Source organism: Paralichthys olivaceus, chromosome 9, assembly GCF_024713975.1.
Source record: "Paralichthys olivaceus isolate ysfri-2021 chromosome 9, ASM2471397v2, whole genome shotgun sequence".
NCBI classification, from domain to species: domain Eukaryota; kingdom Metazoa; phylum Chordata; class Actinopteri; order Pleuronectiformes; family Paralichthyidae; genus Paralichthys; species Paralichthys olivaceus.
The window spans coordinates 7,840,308-7,865,241 of NC_091101.1; the positions used below are offsets into that span (position 1 = coordinate 7,840,308).

Sequence of the window (24,934 nt, forward strand, 5' to 3'; positions counted from 1 at the left end):
TATGGCTACAGATAGAGCGCATAGTTCTATAGACTTTGTAGGTGTTACTGTTCTGCTCTCTAGTGGTAATGTTGTGTAGCACATCACAAATGTTGCCTGTCCTGAAGTGACTGTCACTGTGGGGAATATCTGCGAGTCTCTGTTCAGCCTTTGTCTCCCTTTGACCCAGTTAATATCATCTCAACACTGAACTGTGTGCTACCCTTTGACAATTATCAAATCTGCTATGTTGACAACAAGTCACATGACATAAACAGACATTAAAAGACATAAAGACATAAACGTCTACTTATGTATTTGTTCACTCGTATCACAAAATCCTGATATTAGATTTCATTTCATATGTCCAGGTTGAGTCACCTCTGAATTTCTCCCGCCACAACAGTACAATATAAAATTTCTCTGACCTTGTAATATCTGATATTGAGAAAGGAGGATTTCAGGATTTCTCATGTCTGCATGACACCATTTTCATGTGTCAGTGTGTGTGTGTTAGGTCTACCTGGAAGCATGTGAGGCAGTGGTAGAGTGGTGGGAGCGTGTCGACATTCGGCTGCCTGCGTAGTTGCCTGCACCCTCAGCTCCATGGCTGATCACGCACTCTGTCGTGGGGATGCTCTTGGAGATGTACTGTAATCAACACATAAAAAGACAGATTTAAATAACTATATCATGCATCATATCATTTTCAAACTAACAAACAATAAAATATATTAAAAATATTCAGATGTATAAAGTCACATCTAACAACTTTTTTGTACATGTCAGTAGAAACTCTTCATCATTCTCTCTTTTGTGTTTTCACTGTTGCCATTATGCTGACTCTTTTTGTGTCTCCAACAGGATGGTAGGTGTTATCAGGCCTCTCTGTAACATCTGTCAGCATTGTGCCACCATGTTTCCTCCTGTTGTCAGTGGATCAGAGTTTTATTTACACGACGACTCTTTCGGAGGCAAAACTGCTCTGAAGGCTAATAGAGGCTTCTTGGTGGAGTTAAATCAAAGTGACAAAGCTGAATAATGTCTATCAGTATCCCAATCCTAAAGAGACATGAAGCAGCTGTGGCTCTGTGAACTTCCGGCTCAGATGAAATGTACTTCCAGATTTACTGTCATCGTCATTTTCTTCTTCTTCTGTCCCTGCTTTAGTATTAATAAATATCTGAGGACAATCTGAACATTTTGACATCAGAAACCTATTTATAGGAGAGCTATATTTAATTGAAAGGACAGATATATCTGGTTTTATTTTAGCAGCACTTTGATCAAACTCACTTTGATAGAGCTAATAGATCACTGTAAATTAATTGCTATTGTTTCATTATGTATTTATATTGTTTTTCGCTGACAGAAGCTAAATAAAAACTTTGCACCAACTTTGACTTACCCAGCATATCTAATGGGAAAAAAGGTAAAACAGCTAAACATAAAAACAGAGAAAAGTATCCCTGTTGACATGAGCTTGCTATCCATTCCTCATTTTTACATTCAGTCCATTAAGTTCATTTTGATCCATAAAAAAACAAAACAGAGGTTACTTATCTATCTCTGCCTCAAGAGAAGCTCTGCCTCTGAGATCACGTCTGTCTACATTGACCTGTGGTAGTTTTCCTCCCAGGTAAACCTGACCTTCACATCAGTGTTTCTACTTCCCACCGGACTCACATCAACCATGGGGATCTCCTCACGACCGGGCCCCGGGTGGTTGGGCCCGTTGGCCAGAATGAGGTTGGGTTGCTCCACACACTGATTCTGGTTCTGGTGTAGGTGACTTTGCATCTTCTTCCTCTGCTTCCTTGATCAGTGATGATGAAGACAAAGGAACAATAAGTCATCTGGGTAAAGTGTTAATTTACAGACAGTGATTGCTTTAGTGACACATTATTTGATTGCCAATGTGGGAGTTTAAGACTTTTAGTAATAATTATTAGATTGTTGGGATGAAGGAATCATATCAAACCAGCCAAACAAATAATGAATTACCTCTACAGAGGAGGTTATGTTTTCATCTGCATTTGTTTGTTTGTAAGCAGGTTTCCATAAAAACTACTTGACTGTTACTCCAAAGCTTGGTGGAAGGATGTGGTATGGATCAGGGAAGTGCATATTCAATTGTGGTGCGGATCCAGATCTGGGAGCAGATTCAGGAATTTTCCATCACTTTCTTCAACATTGTTAACATTTTATATTTTTATTTTATTACATTTTCTTTTATTTCTCAAAGAATAATTCATGGATCTTGATGAAAAAAATGTTGAGAGGACTGATATTCATGAGTGTGTAAAATCTGATGTGGTTTGATTTAATTCAAAGGGAATGTTGGGGCTCCACTAGGTGGTGAGTGTTTTCTTATAATATCTACCAACCAATCAGACTTGGATAAGTTGGATTGCAAAGGGTGCTGCTCTTATTTTTTTGGATGCAAGCCTCACTATAAACCAACCATACAACATACTAACAAACAGTAATGAGCTTTGATTTTTTTTTTTCTGCAGCAGTGATGCAAAGTATGTAAGTATATTTACTCAAGCATTTTGAAGTACTTATGCTTTGTTTGAGTGTTGTCATTTCTACTGTTCTGAAATTCTTTCAATCAATTTCAGAGGGAAATTGTGTTACTCTAATCATTTGTAAAGATTATAAGCTTCTCAGGTGGTATAAAATAATATTTTTGGGTGAATAATTGTTGCCATCAAGAGTCAGGAAATAATAAAAATAAATAAATAATGATATAAAATTGTGTATCAGAAATGAGTTTTTTCTTCTTTCTTACTCCATTTATCATGTCATGACTCCTCATTTATCTTGTGACCCCGTAGAGGGATCTGATCCCCTGATTTGGGAGCTACTGGACGAAACTACCCAACTGCATTTAAAATAGTTGAACAAGCAATTTCTCAACCAGCTACAAGACTAAAAGGCTACTTGTGAAACCAAAAAGTATATAGTATATCACTCAGTGAGGACATTTTCTATAGAACAAGGACTTTTACTTTGGATAAGTACAGTTTGTCTTTCATAAATTTAGATAGTTGTAATTGTATCTTTGCATAAGAAAGGAATCTGAATACATCTTCCCTCACTGCTCTATATTATGAGAAGAAGCAGCTCATCTCAACGTTTTCGTACATGAGGTCAATCTGAAATTTGTCATCTCTTCAAGATCACATACTTGGTTTTGCAGTAGGCCACCACACAAACAATTCCAACCACCAACAACGCCACACAGATGCCGGTGATTGTCAGCACCCGCCTCTGGTAGAGCTCCTCCGCCTCTGTGGATTGAAACACACGCACATACACACATGTTCACATGCACGCACACACACATGTTCACACACACACACACACACACACACAAACACACACACACACACACACAGAATGAGCGCCTCTCTATTGATGGTAATGACATCTCACTATCATCTGCTGCCATCCTATCCCCTGTGCTGCTTCGACAGCTACTCCTACTCTATCATTTCTAATGTCTTTCACATTTAACTAGACTACAGTCATACAGTGCTACTATAACACAGGAGCAATTCTACAAAGTCATATATTATGATGAAAGCAGAGATGTAAACCTGACAAAGACTTCCTGCTGTCCCTATATCAGTGTCTTTACAATGGCCATGGGGATGTAATGCTACAGATGGAACTGGCTGGGATCAGAATGCATCATGCCAGTATGGATGAGGAAAAAAGACAAGTCATCCAGATGATGAAAAATAATAATAATTGTTTGTTCAAAGTGTTAACGCCACAGTGGCTGGTGAGACAAATGTTTGGTATTCATTGATCCTCTCCATTTTTGTTAGAGGCTGTCTTTCTCATGAATGTGTGAAATATTGTTCTTTTGTTGATGCGCTCTGTCACTTGCAAACAGCTATTGCACCTCTGTCCGTCCAGAGCAACTGTCTGAGGTTTCTACATATTTTGTCTCGTCACAACCTACACAAGAATCCTTAGGCAGCCATGATGGAGGATGTCTACTTAAGGTAAAAAACACTCCAATGTTAACTCTTAGTAATAGAATTTATTGGTTACCTCTGACACTGAGTGGAGTTTTCATATTTCATGAATAGTTTGTTTTTAATAAACACAGATGTGAAAAAGCAGTGTTTTGCAGCTCTCTGGTTGAAAGTTTTAAATTCTGACCTCAACCAACCTCTCTGCTGAACATGTGACCACACCCCAAAGAGAAGTTGAATCACAAGATGGGGTGTTAATTCACTTTTTGAATAATATTTGAGTAACCTAAACCTAATCCCAATTTGAATTTTATGTTTTGGTTTAATGTATTTTAACTTCAGTCTGATAGGTTTTACGTACAAACATGTAGCCGCTACCTGTTCCAGAGTTTACATTAATATCAAAATTACTAATACTATTAATGGTGTATCAATATTGGTAATATTGAAATGTGTATATATTATCAAAAATAATTCTGAGACTGAAGGTAGCCTACATTGTCATATAGTAGAAACAAATATATATATTTTTTTCTTCATAAAGTTATTGAACTGACTCTAAAGTATAACCATACAAATATCATAAGATAAAATAATAAATTATTTAATACCACTGGCATGTGCACAATCATTTTGAAAGTTTTTACAGCTCTTTTATGTCCTGGACTTTCAGCCCGAACAGTTTTGGACCACGGATTCGACACTTTGCTTGTTTGTCATAACTCGGTGTTTCTTAATCCAGATTTTGGGGCCTCCTGTGGCGTAACACTGTGTCAGAATGGTAAGCGCAACGACACGATGACAGAGGAAGCAACAAACAGAACAGAACATGAGGGGAAGAATTGAGATTAAAAGGAGGTAAAGCAAAGTGTTGAAGAAGGTGGGGGAGAGAGGGAAAGGAAGGAAGGGAGAGGAGCAGGGGCGTGACCAGGAGGAAGGCCCGGGGAGGAATCAGTCCTAATGGACCAAAGACTGGTTTGACTTTGTTCCCTTATCATCTTAAACTGGATTACAGAGGTCCTTGGGTCATTAGTCATGGTTAAATTAAACTCCCTACAGTGAACTAATTCTTTTCAAAGTCATGGACCTTCACAAACATAAATATTTTGTAAGTTTCAGTTACTACTACTTCTCAGTTTGGAGTAAAAATCTGAAACTACCCACTTATTACAGTGGCACCTATAAGCACCCAATACGTTTGAGCTATTTATTTATCCCACTGTGGTTCTATGGAAGAAATTTGATTAACTAGAATAGGGGCATTTTTGGGTAATTTCCAAAATGAGTTTGAAGCAGGGGCAGGAAATCAAACACTGTACTCTTCCCTTGATCATTTCCTCACCTTCCCCTCTCTCCCCTCCCTCACAAAGCTCTGGACACGCCACTAAAAGGGGGGATAAAGAGGGCGAGGAGGGGTGAGGGTGGGCAGGGGGTTCTAAATAAAGGGCCTCTGTAGGGATTGACAAGCCTACGAGAGCCTTGGCTCGGCATTGTGTGCGTGTCACAGGGTACTGATACAGAGAAGGCAAAGGGAAATGGGAAGGCGAGCTCGCTGGCACAGTGGAGCCAACAGCAATCGTGATTTAGGACAGGCGAGCTCTTGACTCTGACACTGAGTCAATCATGGACAGAATAATAAGGACAGACTATGTGGTCAGGCCTTTTGCCGGCTTTTGGCAACCCTTTGCAAAAATACTCGCAGCTTGCATGTTTTTATTCGACAGGCTGCTGAAGCCAATATGCACGTTGCCAAAGCTCAGAGGACAAGCCAGATACGTGTATTTATCAATGCTGTGAAACGTTCTCTGATTTTTCGACAAAGAATGAAACCTGCACTGAATCTGTGCCCAAATATAAAACTTTTGTTTGTATTAAGGCTCATTTCATTGCTTTAATTCACCTCTGCACTTTGTTTCATTAATGCATTCATCCAGGTAATTTGTCTCTTTCTTCAATGTGTATTTTTTCAAAATGTGTCGATGACGAGAAGAAGAGTGCATGCAGACAGGGGAGGTTACATTTGAAACCAGGTTAGTGGGTAGGAGAAAAAGAGGGACAGGTTGAGAGAGACCTAGTTGTTGGTTTTAGAAAGAAGATGGCACAATAATGTGTGACTGTGAGAGGATCTTGGCAAACCCTTTAAGCACAGCAAAATGAATAATAATATTGCATACCCATAAATTCAATTCTGAGAAGCTCTGCCAGCACAGAAAGTTGTCGTGGTAAAAGGAAAGAGACAGATAGGGTCAGGTGTAATGTCCACTTTGGAGCAGTATATTACTTTCATGTCCTGTATACACTGAACCAGGATATACGTTAATTAGTGCCGTCAGTCAGAGTGATTGACATGTGTACTGTCCAGTAACAGACAGACAATTCAGACAGCCGCAGCTCTGTGACCCCCAGAAATGAGAGGAAACAAACTAAAAATAAATCAAACAAAATCAAAAGCGAAAGGGAGAAAATTAACCAAAAAGCAGAAGGAAAGAGAAGCGAGCAAGCAGGAAATGCATGCAGAGACAGAGACAGACGGACAAAGAAAGCAAGACAAGAAGCCACATCACTTACTGCTATATTTACTAGACCTCATTTCTGGAGTAAACAACATTGGACAGAAATACAAAACAAAAGAAAACGAGACAAAAGAAAAAAAAACAACAAGAAAACAAAAGATAAAAAGCAGTGAGTTACTGTCCAACATAAAAACACAGTACGGTCGATGGGGCTGGCACATGGGGGTGAGGGCTGTAACTCGTTTGACTAATGGCAATTGTGTGCCTTTGTATTGATTACAGCATACCTCTTGTATAGCACTTTTTCCCACTACTGCTGCGTACAGCTATTATAACCTTTCATATGATTTACAGAGAAATCTTCTCAGTATTCCCAATTTCCATGGCTTTGCATGCATTAAAGAGAGGAACAGTCCGCCAGTCCCCTGTCCACCTTTACCTGAACTGCTCTACATTTTGACAGTGCTTTATGTTCGTAACCACTAGAGAAGCAGGCAGTGACAAATCAACATAGATCTAGAATGACAGAAGGTCTTTCTTCAGCTGACTGATAGAGCATCACAAAGCAAAATAAAAGCACGTCACACAGACAGAGTTCAGCATGTAGACAAGGCTTGATGGTGGGGTCCAAAATAAACAAGATATAACATACAGCATGATATCTAATGATATAAAACATGTTTCAATTTGACATTATTCAGTGGAGACTTCCACAACAGACAAACAAGAAAACAAGACAACATGGAATTAAGCGATTGTGTTTAACCCGTGAAAACATTACAGGTCATTACAGGGTCATTTTCTGCTTTCTGATTTAACTTCCTGTGATCACATGGGCAGTAAACTCAATTTCCTCTTCCATATAAAAATCTAAAAGAATCACTGACCCTTCTGCATTGTGCCAAATTATTGACCATGTGTCACAACCCATGTGATCACAGAAGAGTTATGATATATTAGATCATATAATAATGATTTAAAGGAATAGTCTGACATTTTGGGAATTTTTTACATGTGCGAGTTAGACGAGAAGATGATCAATGCCACTCTCATATTTGAAAGCTTAATATGAAGCTGAAGCCAATATACTTTAGCCCAATATAAAGAGGAGGAAACAGCTAATCTCAGTCTGTAACAACAAATAACAAAATAATGAACAAAGGAATGAAAAAAATCCACCTACTAGCACTAGTTTGCCTGGTAACCTGACAGTGATGACAAGAATCCAAGATTTCAGCACATGACCCACGATAAAACCAGAATTTGTAGTTTTTACATGAATGCTTTCACACGGTTAAAAGGATGAGTCAGATCATGTTTGGAAGTGCTGGTAAGTGGATTTGGTGCCTTTGGACACAGCCAGACTGTTTCGTCCTGTTTCCAATTTCTATGCCAAGTAAAGCATCTATAATTCATTTAAAAAAATGTTGAACTACTCCTTTAATTCAATTCCCCAGTGATGAGAAACCAAACACGACACACAGTCTTTCAACATCTTAGACGTATTTCAAGCAGCATTTAGCTTCATACCACAATGAGGACTTCATCAGATGGTCCATGGATGCTCAGTGTGAAAACCACAGGTTATCACATTCACCTCTGTGGGTTTTTATCCTGATCTCTTAGTTGAGCACAAATTCCACGAAAGTCAGTCAATACCAAATTAGTGGTATTGACTGAGTGAAGCTTTCAAATCTCATAACATTGAGACTTGAAATGTTTCACATATTCTAACTCTAAATCATATTCTCATTCAATTGCCAAATTATTTAAATTTGGCAGAATGTATCTTAGTAATGGCAGCTGTTCAAAACAATGTCACACAGACTTACAAGCCTTCACTTGTCAGTCCTGCTCCTGATCTAAAAACTAAAATCAATGAAAGGTTTTTTTCCCTTTTTAATTTAAGAGGAGCACAGCAAACATTAAGGACTTAGAACCTTGTATTAATCATTTCTATCCACAGAATTTTACCTTGATCATTTAGTTGTTCTTCTTACTAATGGAAAACTAAGCAGCACCGATGGACCATCTACAACAAAAAGTGTTGCAATAAAAGCAAATAACTTTAACCTCCTATATTGTTTATCGTGTTAATTCTCTGTCTCCTCTGTTTCCGTTTGTGCAGTTGTCTGGTTCAAGCTTAAAAATAAGTATTTTGTTCGCAATTTACATCCTAAATACACAGAATTAAAAAAGTGAGAGTATACATAAAAAATTAGGTGCTTATCGCTGAGTTGTCAATTCTTATCATAAAATACCTAACACTGGTTGCTCTGGTTACCAGGGGAGCAGCACAGAGGAACCAGGGGAGACAGGTAGAAGAAGGGGTGGACACAGAGGCATGCAAACTCAAAATCACTCACACACACATACTAGCACACACACTGCCCTCTCCATCCAACCCCTCCAATGCAGCATGCCGTACTTCAGTGGGAAGGAGACAGACAAGAGCAAATGGACATACTGTAGAAATCGGCCATGACGGAGTTTTGACAGCGGTCCCCCGTATAGTCATTGGGACACCTGATGGAGGTAAAACAAGACACACAGGGGGGAGAGGAGGGGGAGGGTGTAAAAGATACAGAGGGCAGAGAGAGAGGATAAAAACGAGAAGAAAGAGAGGAGTACACAAAGACAGATAGAGGGGGAGGGGGCATAAGAGAGCAGAGAGATGCGGGGTTAGAAAACACCAAATCCACCAACTACAGAGAGAGAGAGAGGTAGAGGTAGAGAGAGAGAGAGAGAGAGAGAAAGAGAGACAGCGATGACCAGCATACCGTGACATCACTGCCATCAATATGACATCACTGTTACAGTTGAGACATCATCACAGTCATGAAGGTCAAGGGATGGTGGTGCAGGGATTAGGAGGGGTTAAACATACAGTTGTTAACCTCTAACCCCTTACACTCACACACACAAACGTGCAAACACACTCACACAAAATAGCTTCATAGTAGATTAGTAGATTGTAAAATCTCATTCAGTGCATCCAGGTCTTATCTTCCCATCAAAAACATGACAATTTAAAAAAAGTTAAAGAAAACTTTAAAATAGACAAACAAAAAATGAATACATAAAAAAGACATTCATTATTTTATACTCATTCTGAAAAGATGGAGAGTCCAGCAAAGTATTTTTTCTCTCTATGTAAAGTGTATGTTGTGAGCTGTCGGGGGACAGAAAGAGACACAATGCACATGTGTCGCAACATAAAGCAGAAAAGTAAAAGGAGAAAACTGTATTCTTATTATATATTCCATTCTCCTTAACAAATATATGTGGTCATGAGTCTGACAAAATCATCATGATTGGGTTACATGTTAGCAATGTACAAAGAAGATGTGTTTCTCTGTTTGTTTTAGCTTTTCAATCCTTTTTCTATTCAGACCATCATTAACTTTTAGCAAAGTGGGAGGAGCAAAGCAAGCTTTTGTTGAAGCTAACAAGGCAATTGTCTGAGCAAACAGCTTCTTCACCCATCCAGAAGACACAGAACAACATTAAAGTATTAGGAAACCTGAGAAATCTTGAATATTCACTCTCCTTTTAGCTCTGTTATGGTCTCGACCAACTCTGAGAAAAATGTTCTGCAGCAATAAATGTTCCATTTTCTCCTCCGGATAGTTGCTAACATTGTCTGGTGGTGAAAATGGGTTGAGAAAATGTTTTCACTGAAAACCGCTGTCTGCTCTCTGTTCAAAATAAGGCTGATGAGAGCTGTGAGAGTCAATCATAACAATGACATTTTGGGCCATGAATCAATGAGCTTAAAGAAACCGTTAAATGTTCTGTAGCACCGAGGGAAACTGCAGAGTCAGGTGATATGGCTCTGTGAGAACTTCCCCTTTCACATTACACATTTGATCCACTGCTAATATAAAAATATTGATTTGAGAAACTTTAAAGCAGCTTTAAAATAATTGATGTGAAAAATGTGCTAAATTAATTATCTTATTAACGTACAAAATATGGACGCCATAAGGAATATGTAAACAAAAAATACTGTGTCACAGGCCTTTTGGATATTTTCGCTATGCCTATCAAGATGATATAGTGAGGAGTTAAGGCTGTAGTTACTACTTCAACACATAAGTGGTCAGAAGGTTTTTGAATGTAGCTTGAAGAGGGAGTTGTGTGTATGAAGTTGAAGTTTGGGGAGCAAAAATCCAGATCAAAGCAGTAACTTCTATGTCAAACACTTGCAGTGTGGCCAGTGCTTCTATTTTCTCAAATGAAAATAACATCCTTGATCTGTGTGACGTTTGGTGTGAAAATCTTTTGACACATCACAAACTTTCATCTATAATAAAATCTTTAAATGAACCCTATAAACTAAGCGACTGCCAAAAAAACACTTCTGATCAACTGGTAATCACTTAAAGGTAAGGTTGGTAATCCTGAAAGTGTACAAGAGCAGGCAACACTTCGTCCCACCCCATCCCATCAGCCCTCTCGTCAAAGCTACATCCCAAAACATGAACTCGCACTGACTGACAACTGCTAGAAGAAGACTTTTCAGTGACTCATTTGGGAATATCTGGCTATCATCTTTGCTTCAGCGGTGTATGTCTCGCCCTGGCTGAGGAACAGTCCTGCGAGAGCCACAGACACCAGCTTATCAAACTCTCAACACTGAAAGTAACAAGTAGGACTCCTCAAGGCAACGCAGCAACTTGACAATCGATACACATATGTATATATACTATATACATATATAATATAGTTTAGTTAACTTTGATACCTGAGACTGCCCTCCTCTTGATTTTTATCAGCCATATAAAAGAAACACTTCATGAACTCATTCCAAATGTCAGTCCTTATATACAAATACAAACTCTTTTGTGTAGAGGGTGCTTCAAATTCTGAAATGTCTTGAATTGTGTGTTATAATGGGTGTCATGGCTTGTACCCAGCGTGGCATAACTCATTTATTCTTTTACCTGCTCTAACTGATGGCAGATCAGCTTTTACTGCAGTCAGATGAATAATAAGCATGTTGACGATCCAACAGCACTGCACATTATACTGTGGATGAATCACAACAATTGATGAACCACCGGGTTATGATATTATGGGTGTGGCCCCATTACAGTCATTATATGATAACAGAGCCTCTCTGGCAATTTTACCCTCACCGTCATAATAACCAAACTCCATTTATTACAGTGATTCAGGATCTGAAAAAAAACGTACCCAGTTTAAAGGAAAAAGACCTCCATCTTACCCTCATGCGTACACTGTTCACATAACTGACTGAGTATCCTTCCCCTCTCTTTCTCACCACTAAAGAGACAACTTGCATTTTGAATCAATTACAGCAAAAACCCTCAGAAGAGCCCACTCAGCAATTTCCCATAGAGTTATAAATAGAGCAGAGAGAGAGAGAGAGAGAGAGAGAGAGAGAGAGAGAGAGAGAGAGAGAGAGAGAGAGAGATGGGAGAAAGTTGGAGCAGCAGCAGCCCTATATACTGGCATAGCTTTAACTGTGTATCATTTCTTTTTTCTTTCTTTTGCCTCTTCTCTTTCTCTCTATTGTTCTTGTTTCCCATCATCTGTCCACCCTTTCTTTATCAGTCCATGCTTTCCTTGTTTAAGCGGTTCTGTTCTCTCAGGCCTAAAAATGAGCAGAGAGAGATAGAGAAAAAAAGCCAGCACCATTAGCTCCAACCATCTGAATGAAAGCAAAGCCTGTGATTCATTTTGTTATGTTCATTATACAAAGACTCATCAAATTTAAGAGAAAAAAAGACACAGACAGCAATGGACATTATGTTCAGGCATCAGCCCTACCCTGAACTCATGGCATTTTGTAGATTAGATTAGATTAAATTAACTTTATTGATCCATGAGGAGAAATTTGGCATTTTCAACCTACAGCTGGGAATACAGGGGCTAATGTTTTCTGCTCAATGCCAGACTGGAGTATATCAGCAAAGTTCAGATTCATCAGAGGAGCCATCTGCAACTCTATACTGGAAACTTTTACACAGGTTCAGTGGAACATTGAGAAAAGCAAGACACACCAAGTTTTAATATGGCAACACCTCGCCAAGGGGTATGTTTGTATGCGCTGATCTCCACTTTAACCTCCACACCTCGTTTTAGCCAGGGTGCCTTTCTGTATATGTGTTGTCCTCCACTTTAACCTACAGACTCCATTTTGCAGTACAGCTACTCTCCCCTTCGGGGGAGAGGAGATTATAGGTTTCCATGGTTGGCACAAAAGGAGCTTGCAAATACCATCTCAAATTTCAGGGATATTAACAATTACTCCCGCATGCCAGTGCCGTGCAGTGCACTGATCTGCAGCTGTCGTGCAGATTTGTGAGCATCTCTGTGTGTAAGAGTGGAGGTCTACATATCTCTAAAGTTAACAAGCAGCGCAGACAGTCCACAGACAGCCATCTTATTTACATCCTGTTATCCACCGGCCCCAACAGACAGGCCAACAAAGGATGACGAAGCTAAGGAGCTCCAGTAACTCTCTGGAAACAGCTGGCTGGTCGGCTGCGACCTAGCTAGCTTGCCATATCTTCTTTAAACGTGCAGCGGGTTCATGTGTCAAACAATGATGCACAGAAGGTTGTACAATCCTGAACATTTTGTACCCCTATATACGCAGCTCATAATGTCTGTATGCATCCTCTCGAACAAAGTTTTCTGCTTGTCAGCACCATGAAAAAAAAATCCTGATTTATCCTTCAGCAGTGACCGGAAGGTACATCAGATGAGAGATAGAGAGAAAGCAGGGGAGAGAGTGGAGGGGGAAGCAAGGGATGGAAAGAAAGAGAGAGAGAGAGAAATAGATAGAGAGAGAGAAATGGAAATGAAAAAACAAAGAGAGTGCAGATCTAAGGATGGACTTCTAGCAAATACATCTAATAGTACAGAAAACATAAGAACAGAGCTCCTGATCATGCATGACTATACGCACCATCTGCTATCCACACTGTCAGGGGAAGTGTTTGTTACACATCTACAAAATGAGCCAGTGTGTATGACAAGTTGAAACTGAAAGATTAAAACCTGTAGTTCAGAAAATCTGCTTTTCACTAAGTCGAGAAGACATCTTCACCACTCTGGTTAAATTGAAGCATCAGTGGTAGATACATTTAAAACCCTGCATTGAGCTCAAAGTGATACTGTAGCAATTCACAGGCAACAAAACAATGTTACCAGATAATAGTACACTAACTAATATACTAACATTAGGTTAGGTGCAGTTTGAGTGCATCAATTTGCCAATATGTTGGAAAATGTTGACTTATTTCTACAAAGCCATCTATTAATAACACAGCGGGGATGCATCTATTGTCTAGTTCAGTACATTTTTTTGCAGGAAGTGATATTAAAAATGATTACACATTTTAAATAAAAACAATAGAACTACATAGTTAGCTTTAGCAGTGAACATTTTAATCATGGTCTGTGTTGATGAAGAAATTGTTATTGCATTACTCCCATAATATTTCTAAGATCCAAATTACCATGCTGGACCATTACTTTGTCCCTGTCAGTCAGAGAAAATTAGAAAATGAGGGAAAAAAGAGACTAATGTTTGTCAGGTCTAAGCTGTGTTTGTCTTAATCACACTATCCCTGTACGGAGGCCAAGCACCTGCTAAATATGTTAGGAGTGAAAATTTGACACATAGGCTGCCCTGTGTCTGTGTGAGGTGTTCATATGTTTTTGTGAGCTTCTGACAACCAAAACTTGAGAGTCAGATTGCAAAAAAAGAATTCAAAGTTGAAGAACATGAAAAAACATGGACACTGGATGACGAGGATTTGGTATCTTCATTGATTAACATTGCTGTGCGGCAAACAACAGTCAAGACTTTGAATTCACCATCTCAAACAATAAAACCACATTTTAGACACTGCCATGCAAACTTTAAAGACTGAGTTATCATTTATCATATCCACCACACGTAGTCAAAAGTAACTGAAATCAAAAGGAATCAATAAAACAACTTGTCATAGTAAAGTCAGCTTTGTCATACTGCCTCTGACAAGCAGTTTTTATATTAATTTAACAGACTTCTTCATGTTGTCCTGCATGCTGTCAACTGTAAAGCTGACTTACCAAGAAAAATCATCATCCATGAGGAGACGGGCCACACTTTTCTGACTTCTCACTGTTAGCAATCAAATACTCGACTGTTTAAGATGAATGAAAAACTTTACTTCATACCTAAGAGCCCCAAAGGGTCACAGAGAATTATTTTGAGGATACTTTTGCATACTTTTCAGAACAATGTGGTATAGGGATCTGCTGGATGCTGTCATTCAGAACCAGTTACTGATCAGGACAACAGAACGGATACAGATGACTACACACTTGTGCACCTATAATAAATTGATATGTTGCATAATGGGAACAGGAAACTATTGCGAGATAAAAATATTGTGAGGGAGTGCAAAAGTAAAGTAAAAAGAATTTTCCCTTGGGGATTCGGTAACTACCTATTTAAGTAAATATCAATAATGTATCAGTCAATACTATCAGACTTTTAACTTTACTGAGATTATAGTTACTTAGTAATGAGCATAGCTGCTAACTGTGGCTAATAGTGCTGAGGATAATACAGACTTAACTGTACATCCTGGCTCATACTTGAATAATTTGAATTATAAGAATTCAGCAGAGTCCAGGTGTCCTCAGTTCACTTTGCTTTACTGAGTGCCCTCAGTATGCAAAGTGATATGTGTACGCATGCCAACAGAATGACGGACAACAGAGACAGCAGCTTATATACTACGTCATTAGGACGTCCTTTTTCACTTCTCATGCCAGTGTTCTTCTTCTGAACACCCCTTTTTTTTTCACGACTCTTATACAGAAAGCATTTTGTCGGGCATTGTGAGAAGATTCTAGGGGCAGGATTCAACATATTTCATATTCATGCAAAAAGAATGTCTGTATCAATATTTGCTCTATGCAAAAATCTCTTTTTTTCTGTGACAGCTGGTCAAAACTTAACAACTTAACTAGCACTGAGACATCATGCACAGTGTCCAAGTGAAAACCAGTTACCTGTTTTACTGTTGTGGCTGATCAGGGTGTATGGGTTGAGTACAACTACAGAACAGAAGACAAGGTAGTGCAGTGACAAGCGACACAGTGTCTGAGACAGAGAGGGAGAGAGGGAGGGAGGAGTGACAGGGGGAGCGACTACACAGTGATGACTGTGAGGACGGGGGCTGACTGAACAACTGACTTACTTGCAGGACAGCTGGTTAATACCATGCATGAAGTAACAGTCTCCTCCATTGACGCAGTAGGTCCTCTCGGAGTCGTTGCAGCGTCTCGTGTGACTCACACCTGGAGACGGGGTTGTGGTCGTCACTAAGAGGACAGACATATAAAAAAAACAGAATACAGAAAAAAATACAGTCACCTCTTTGGTAAAATAACTAGTCACTAAAATGTAATAGCAACTATAGAACTAGATATTCTGGCACACCATCAGAAATTAAAAAACTCTTAGTGAATTCCAAATGGGAGGGTAACAAAATAAATCAATGCTCAGACAATGTCGAGACCTTGATCCAGCTAGTCCACACCAAAATCACTACTGTGCAGACACTGGCTCAGAATAATGTCACCAACACAATGTCCTGGATATGGCAGCATTCATATCTGGGATATTTCGGCAGATATCATGGTGAAGACACGTTGTCCATCTATTCATACAGTCTATGCTGTGAACACACTTGTGTCTTTTCCCGTTCAAACTTTGAAAATCAGTGAAAACTTTAAATATACAGAAATACAATCAACTATAATCAACATTTTTTTCCCCAACTTTCCTGTTTTACAACTTCCACCACTATTTTATTTTGTCTGGGTTCTCCCAGGACAAATTTCCATAACTCTGTAAGGGGACATAAACCACATAACACAATCACATTGACAAGTTAAGTTGCATGATCAGATTCCTGCATTTTTTGATTTCAAAAAGCTTTCACAATAAACATGTTATTCAGCTTTACTCTATTCTAATTTATCCCTTAAACACTTAACAAGAATACCTCTACCAATCAGTTAAGTTGCAGTCTAAATCCATGTATGTCCATGTTCATTTAATATATGAAACAGATAGATTTGATAAAAAGATAAAGTGTAAGTTGTCATTATTAGGCCACAGTGAGATCACAGTGACTTGACCTTTGACCACCAAATTTTAATCAGTTCATCCTTGAGTCCAATTAACCCGAAAACGTCTTGAGTCCAGTCAGATTTGTCATCAGTGCAGAGGCATAAAAAGGCTCCATATGTTCTGTTCTTTGAGGAAAGATGAAATTGTGATGTTAACGAATAACAGAAACTCTCTGTAAATGTGTTTAGGATAAGATGCGTATAGCATTAAAACAAGGGAGATTGTGCATCATGATTGAAGTCATCTAAATTATTACCCTTTTTTTATCAACATCTATATTAAGTGATCAGACAATTTATGTGAATCAGCACAGACAGACTGACCCGCAGACAGACAGAGCGACAGAAAGATAGATAGATAGATGTTCTCACAGATCTGCACGCTGATTATACTCGTGGTGTTTTCTTGTCCTAGAGAGTTTTCAGCCACACAGGTGTAGTTTCCAGAGTCTTCCACACGGACACGACTGATCTGCACCTTTGAGTTTTTTCTTCAGTGAAATTGAGATACAGAGAGAGAAGAGGAGACAGAGGAAACAGAAGAGAGGCAGAGAGAGAGGGTGATACAGAGCAGATAAAAAGACACTATCAGTTATTGTTGCTTTAAAAAGCAGCAGAGTCATCTATGACTGGACAAGAAATGTAATGTTTATTTCTAGCCCAGATAAGCAAGAAATAATTGATCAGAATACACAAATAGTTGTAATATTAAGTTCAGACCAGAAGTGGTCTTGTGGCATTCAGTCAGAGAAAAAGTGAAACCACGACTAAATATTAAAGGTTAATAATAATAATAATAATAATATTTTAATAGAATAAAGCTAGAGTTGGTAATCTTGCTAGAGTTGGTAATCTTGAAAAAATGACTTATGTACTACATATTTGAATATATGATGCTGACACATTCCACCCCCTCCAATTGGTCTGTTCATCTATTCTACGTCCCAAAAGCAAAGAAACACACACTGACTGATAACTGCTAGAAGACGACTTTTTGTGACTCGATAACTTATGGCTTCGCCATCGCTAACATCGTCTTCACTTCTGTGGTGTATGTCTCTCCAGTCATGTGCACTGAGAGCAGGGACAGAATGCGTGAAGGCAGGTCGGTTAGTGACAGACAGGTTCAACAGTACCCAATGAAATGATCGTGTTTATTACGGTTCTGCGAGGGCCACAGACACTTCTTTTAGACAACTTGATGGCTATTGGGACGTGAAGAGGATTTCAACAAATAAGATCAAATGTGTTTAGATGGTACATTTCAAACAGTTAAAGGGTGAACTTCAAATAAACCAGGTATTTAATGATCCAACTTATACAACAAATATAGTACAACACTGTTGATTTTGTTTTTGAATACATGTAAATCCGCTGAACAATGTTGATGGAGTGCAAAACTATAGATTTCAATGTTCACATTAAAGTTCATGTACAGAACTTACAACTGCACACTGAAAAAGGTAGAGCTCTGCTCTAGTATGCATAAGCAGCCCATGTATAACAATGTGTCGTCAAGTTCCACTAAAGCTGCTATGTTGCTACACTGGTTTGAGTTAAGCCAGTGTTATATTTATCGCATTTACGAGGTTCCATGAGGGCTAAGGTCTGTGTGATGCAAATTTCATCATTAGAGGGTGCATGTTAGGCTCTGTGTGGACATCTGTGTACCCAATAATTTGTTGCAGAGTCCAAGCGGCCAACAAATTGGCAGGTATGTGGTGTCTGTACGCATCCGCAATGGAGGATAACTAGAGCCTAAGACCAAATGTCGAAATATCTATTTCCTGGCAGCTATGTTGGGTGATTGTTATATAGTCATGGCAACAAACCTACATGTATCTGCCAGGACGCGTTCCTCCACCATGGCTCATTAAAGGAACAGTGTCCAGGGATATTAAATGAATTTCATGCTAAAAAGATCTTTGTAAAATACCCACTTGACTGGGCTTTACTCAGACTGGCTAATATTAGCTCTGACTGAACTTAACAATGCATTTTCTATACCGAAGGAGGACTGAAGATTTTGGCCCTTATCTCTTAGAGTGTAACTGTTCCAGGAAGTTATCCCTTCAGGAAACAGGAGTGATCACAGCAAAAGTGACTTTATTAACTTACATTTGACGTGTGTGGAGGTTGTATTAACCTAACCTAATGTAATTATCAAAATCCACTCAATCAATATTGTAATGGCAACGTAACAATTAATAACTTTTCAAATCAATGTTGTATCAGCCAGCTCATCATAATAACCAATATCATACTCATCTACTGGCAAATAAAAGTTGCAGTTGTAAACTGTCACCTTATTAAGTTGAAATTTTCCCATCCAGCAGACACATGAGCATTAATGTGGAGTTGTGTTTCTGGTTACAGGTTGGTATTTGTGTAGTTGAGCAAACGAGAGGTATAAGTCATGTTTTCTAACAGTGGCCACAATATGAAGTTGCTCAGTGTCACCAAAACAGAGCTGCACACCAGGAACCACTGCAACAAGTATATTATTTTGTTTGAAGAAGCAGTTATTTGTCTGGATTTTGAACATTTTGACATTTTCAGAAATTGTGTAGGCTGATAATCAGAGGTATATTCAGTTAGATAGACTCACTTGTTAGTCTTTATTTTGAGGTCTCTGCCTTTTTGAAGCTCATGTCCATCTTTGTACCAGCGGAAGGAAGGGCTGGGATTCCCCGATGCCTCGCACTTCAAGTACAGCTTGTCCCCTTCCATCAGAGATTGGCCTCGCATCAGCCGTAGCTTAGGAGCAGAGGCTGGAGAGAGATAAAGATAGGGAAAGAGAGGAAGAGACACAGATTGAGAGAGGGGGAGATAGAGAGAGAGAAAGAGAGACAGTTAGAGAGCGGAAGGGAAAGGAAGCAGAGAAAGGAAATCAAAGCTGCATTATTGAAATTAACTAAAGCCATTAAATTGATCTATCCATTTAAGTGTCTGTGTGTGTGTGTGTGTGTGTGTGTGTGTGTGTGTGTGTGTGTGTAAGTGAGTGTGTTTATGTATGCATTTATGTGTGTGGCTGATGAAAATCTGTTTGCGAGGGTTTAGATGTTGAGGTCAAAACTTGAGGCGCTAGGTCAGAGTCCACAAGAGAAGGGCTGAAGAACAGAGGAAAATGAATAATATTTCTCTTTCTCTCTCCTGAAAAGTGTGTGTGCGTGCACATGTGCTTCATCAGTCTCAGGAGAGTTTTCACTCTTTCTTTCAACTACAACACACTGCATCACTGCCAAAAGTGTAGGCAACAGAGAAGCTAAAGCAAAGAGACAAGTCAGCACCATCTAGTACCATTTAAACACACACACACACACACACACTCACGCAGTGTTGTAGTGATAGGACACGCCTGATCAACTGCAAGTCCACTGTTGTATAGGCCCTTACAGCACTGCTGCATCTTCCATCTACTCCTTCATGCATTTATATAAGACACTGTAGGTCTGTATCTCTGTGTGTGTCTCATAACTGCTGCAGGTTATACACAACATACTTATTGTTGAATACTGTGAATGCTATGCTGCCAGTCCCATGCATGAAAAACTCGAAACTCCAAATTCATCAATGTCTTCCTCTCATACCATGCAGGGAATACAGGACATATACTGTATCTAGCATTGTACAAATGAGCTAAAGACATGGCAGTTGGACATCTCACTCCACTGAGTAAGATGGTTAAAAACCTTACTAGTGGAAAACCTCTGAATTACTGTGCTAATATTTTCAGCACTTCAGAAAGGTCTTGTGTTGTGGACATTATGACCTCTGTCAAGGAGGTAGTTTTTTCACCCCTGTCCTTTTGTATGTTGGTTGGTTTGCATGTTTGTTTGTAAGGATTACACAGAACCAACTGAATGGATTTCCACGAAACTGTGGTATGGGTCACTGAAGAACCCATTCAATTTCAGTGCAGATCTGGATCAGGGAAAGATTCCATTTCATTTTTCTTTCTTTAACGTTGTGGGGCATTTTTCAACATATTCACTGATCTCTCAGGGAATAATTCATAGATGTTGATGAAAGAAATCTGGCACATTTAGGTATCTGATATTTATGAGTGTGTGAAACCTGGTGAAGCTTTGAATTTAAGGGGACTATTTGGCCTTGGCGGAGGTATGGGCTTGAACCCAAAAAAGCAACAGAAATGGCAAAGACCAGTAAATGAGATGAGTGTAGCTGTACATGTAATTTGACATACATTTTTGACATGATAAATGTTGAGTTATGTGCACAAAGTGTTAATGGCTGGTCGTAGTGACCACCACAGTCATGTTGATTTAGAATGATTTTCATAGGTTGGATATAGCAGTAACTACTTAGTTAAAATAGTATATTCAACATCAAGTAGACTTGGAGCTTAGTCACACAGAGAAGGTAGTATAGTCAGAAAATTACACAAGTATAAGTCTGTGGTGACGACACTGAAATACAAACAGTGGAGTGAGAAAGTAGAACCTCCATGAAGCACCCTCCAAACAGCTTGCAGTTATGTAAGTAGGATTTAGGTATGATTTTTAGACTCACAGCAGAACAAGCAGCACATCCTTAAATCCATTTCTCATATTTTGTGAGATTTAGTCTTGTCACAGACTCGACGCACACTGTTGATGTATAATTCCACGTCACACCAAACTAAATCATCTAAACATCACCAGAAGCTCTCTCTCTCTCTCTCTCATTCTCTCTATCTCGCTCTCCATGGCCTCTGGCTCATAATGAATAACACTGTCACTGTCGTCATATATATTTGGAATAATTTGCTGATTATTTTGGTATTTTCTTGAATGAGGCTCCTGATACCTTGGACCAAATTAGGGAACTATAATTCACTTCCTGGTATACTTACCGTACATCCAAATAAGTACTTCATGTACATCAAGACTTTAAAGCTGCACCAGGGGCAGATCCAGGGGAAAGGTCCAGGGGGCCATGACATGCCCCTGTCCTGTATGTAGTCTTTTATAATAAACAAAACACTTACTATTCAATAAATGTGAATTTAATCAAAATGTTTTTTCTAGATTTATTAAAAACACAATGTGTATTCAATGATGTGTGGCTTTGCTAAAAGCTATAGAGCTAACCGTAAACATGGAATAACTTAAACGTGAACCTAATTGAATCAGGAATTCTGCACAGATGTTGGACATATAATTGGCCCCTCTGTGTAAATTGTGGCCCCTTTATGTCCCCTGATTTAGAAAAATCATACATCCGCCACTGAACTGCACCAATGATTATGTTTACATTATTGATTGATCAAATACATATAGAATTATCACACAACTCTGGATTCCATCTTTCAGCTCATTGTTCAGATAAATTCATCATCTAGCCAGACACATGACTCAAAATGCATGTTACAGGGATAGTTCACCCAAAAATGAAAATTCACTAATTGTCTACTAACCACTATGTTTTTAGCTTAAAAGTTTGCTGTGATCCATGCGTGAACACGGTTCCAGAGGAGGATCACAGAGGAGATTAAGGCTAAAAACATGGTATAAATGACCTCATCTCAAGTTGAATTTGAATGTTGGGGCTTACAGCCACTTGGATGCCTCCACGAGAGCACTATTGAGGCATGTTTTGTAAGAACTCTACACTTTAGTTTCTTTAATCCAGGCAGTTTTCTTCTATGGCACATTGAGCAGCCTGCTCGCTGTTCTCATCCTGCATCTTGCTTTGGATATTTTGCAGAAGACAATTAGGAAATCATAGGAACTGTAATCTAATAACAATGTACCATATGCGGAAAAGAGAGGAGATTTTATTGTGGAAGAGGCGACTTTAGCCCAATTCTAGCAGCTCGGATTTGACATTTATACATACAATGACAAAATATCTTGGAGAATAATAATCTTTTTTTGTAAACCATGTTTCAAAAGTTACAAAGTGCTTCACAGTCAGTAAATACATAAGAAACAATCAACAGTAAATTAACCAGAAAAGACCAAAAAAGAAAATATAGCAAGAGGACACAAATAATACAGAAGGAAGTTTGTACAAAAACGTCTTGGAAAGATACTACCTTTGCCAAATTCCTTTATAACACTTCAGAAATCACTGGTAAAACAGCTAGCGAGTCACTCTTTACGCTCTCCAGTTGTGAACGTATTTGTATCATTTCACTGTGGCAAAGCAGACACAAAAAATAACAGCATGTGAGCTGTGACTTCTCAGAAAGCAGGGAGTTCGTTTAAAATATGTGTGGGAGAAAGGGAGTGAGGTGTTAAAATGAAATTTAGGTCTCCACAGATTGGAATATCTTTCGAAAGCTTGGCAAAACACACACGCATGAGTAGGAGGCTCATACACACGGAGGGGGAAGGAGAGAATGGCCAATTGGTCCATACATCCAATGTTAAATAACGGCCAATCCTTCTGTCGATCTAATAATCAATCCCTCCCCACTACCTCAAGTGGTCAGCTCGGTTACACATGCAGGAGTGCTGCACAGCTGAGGATTATGTCAACTTTAAAGATTTAGTGCAACATTTTTGTTTGCTAGCTTGCTTCCAGAGACTCAGTCAAGCACTTTAGTGCATTAAGTACACAGCCTAAGACAAGCTTCTGTTAGCATTACCATAAGGACTAGAAGTTAGAAAAAACTGTTATCGTCTGTCAAACATTCAAAAATCCACCTATATTGACACACCTGAATCCTACTGGATTTAACAAGTTTTTTCTTATTTGTACATACAGAAAATTTTAATGTAGAAAGGACAGTTTGTGGTTTTCTTGGGGTGTGATGTAAATTGTTTATCAAGAAAAAGTAAAAACACATATAAAAAAATTAAAAAAAGTTAATATGCAAGACTATTTCCCAACATTCCTTTAATTAAATAAATTCATCCCTGAGGTCCTCAGATGTGTGATTATCAGCATATTTAGTGATTAAGTGTTGAGATGCTAATTTACTGTATATTCTGCAGCACTAAGGATTCTGCTCATTTCAAACATTTACCACTTCCTTGAGACAATTCCCAAAAGTTGCATTTTACATAAAAGTAAAGGGAGTTATATATATAACATAAAGACAGCAGGGAGACATATTTTCTTATTCATATTTGCTTGTTTCCTCATGATAAAGTTTACAGTTGGGTCCAACATGGTCTAGTCAAAGAGAAGAACTAGAACATGACTTTCACTGTTGAACTCTGATGGAAATATCTTGATATGATATAGTGTCATGTAGATCTTGCCATTAAACAAATTCAAACATCCTATAAATCATGTTTCTCAACTAAAAGTAGTTTGCTAGTCTGCCTGGCCTTTGGTAATGATCTGGAACTACTTCAGAATTATTCCTTGCAGCAAGCCACACACTCTTTAGACCCAGGTTCACAACTTTTCCAAACAAAAACTCTGAAATTCAGCCAGATATAAAACAATGCAGCAAGAAAACGAATGCTGTGCTTTGTAGACAAATGGCTAAAAAAGAAGTGATTCTAAGAACATTGTTGCCATGATGGAGATCAGCACCTGCAACATCCCAGAATGTCTGTCTCAATCCAATATGGTGAAATAAAAATGATCAAAAACCATCTGGTGGGTAAGTTTTGACCGCTTGTCAACACACTGCATTACCCTTACACCCTTAAAGGGATAGTTCAAGGATAAATGAAAATTCACTCATTATATACTCACCACTATGCCGATGGAGGGGTGAGTGAAGTGTTTACACCATGGAGCAGTTTTTTTAGCAATACACACTTAAGTGCGAAGCTGATAAGATGAACAGAGAGGTTTCTGGAATTAGTATATAGAAGATCATTATTTGGCCCATTTTATGAGACTGTATTTTTAAGAGCAGCTCCACTTGACATCCATCCAGAAGAGAGTCATCTCTGAGTGAGTCTTAAATGAGACAGTGTGTCAGGCGTTTGTGCAGGTGAGTGTTGAAATGAGTGGTGAACGCCAGGCTGAAGCAGCTGTGAGTGGTGAACCTGGTTAGCGATGAGCTCATGCCTCTCTGGGACACTCTCCTCAGGCAACATGTTTTTTTTTGTCAGCATGGTAATGTTCTGAAAACCAGAAGGAAATTACCCTTCATAGATGTGACATCCACATTTCATGGGTGTGAGAGTGTCGGATTGATTGAATCACTACAAATTCCCACTTCGATTTGAACTCATTTTAAGCATATGATAGAAGGCTTCAGGCCACTTTGGGTATTCAATCGTCCTTCTGAGTTTGACCTATGTAATAATTGATATGATTATATTGTTTATTGTATGGTTACAGTATTTTAATCACGCATGATTAAATTTT

The 24,934-nt window shown here is 38.8% G+C and overlaps 1 protein-coding gene across 4 annotated transcripts in view; it reads right to left on the reverse strand.

Annotated features, from left to right (window-relative positions):
• Window positions 1-24,934, reverse strand: part of LOC109627165 (pro-neuregulin-2, membrane-bound isoform-like) — a 51,794-nt gene that overhangs the window by 6,660 nt on the left and 20,200 nt on the right. The window contains exons 2-9 of one of the 4 annotated variants that reach the window (XM_020083606.2): window positions 19,260-19,422; window positions 17,024-17,142; window positions 15,715-15,838; window positions 8,952-9,010; window positions 6,146-6,169; window positions 3,173-3,275; window positions 1,666-1,795; window positions 503-630 (exon numbers count right to left, since the gene is read on the reverse strand). In XM_020083606.2, coding sequence (XP_019939165.1) covers window positions 503-630; window positions 1,666-1,795; window positions 3,173-3,275; window positions 6,146-6,169; window positions 8,952-9,010; window positions 15,715-15,838; window positions 17,024-17,142; window positions 19,260-19,422 — 850 coding nt within the window. Of the gene's footprint in view, window positions 1-502; window positions 631-1,665; window positions 1,802-3,172; window positions 3,276-6,145; window positions 6,170-8,951; window positions 9,011-15,714; window positions 15,839-17,023; window positions 17,143-19,259; window positions 19,423-24,934 lie in introns of all 4 variants that reach the window. The other 3 variants (XM_069532048.1, XM_069532051.1, XM_069532050.1) reach the window with 3 other exon arrangements.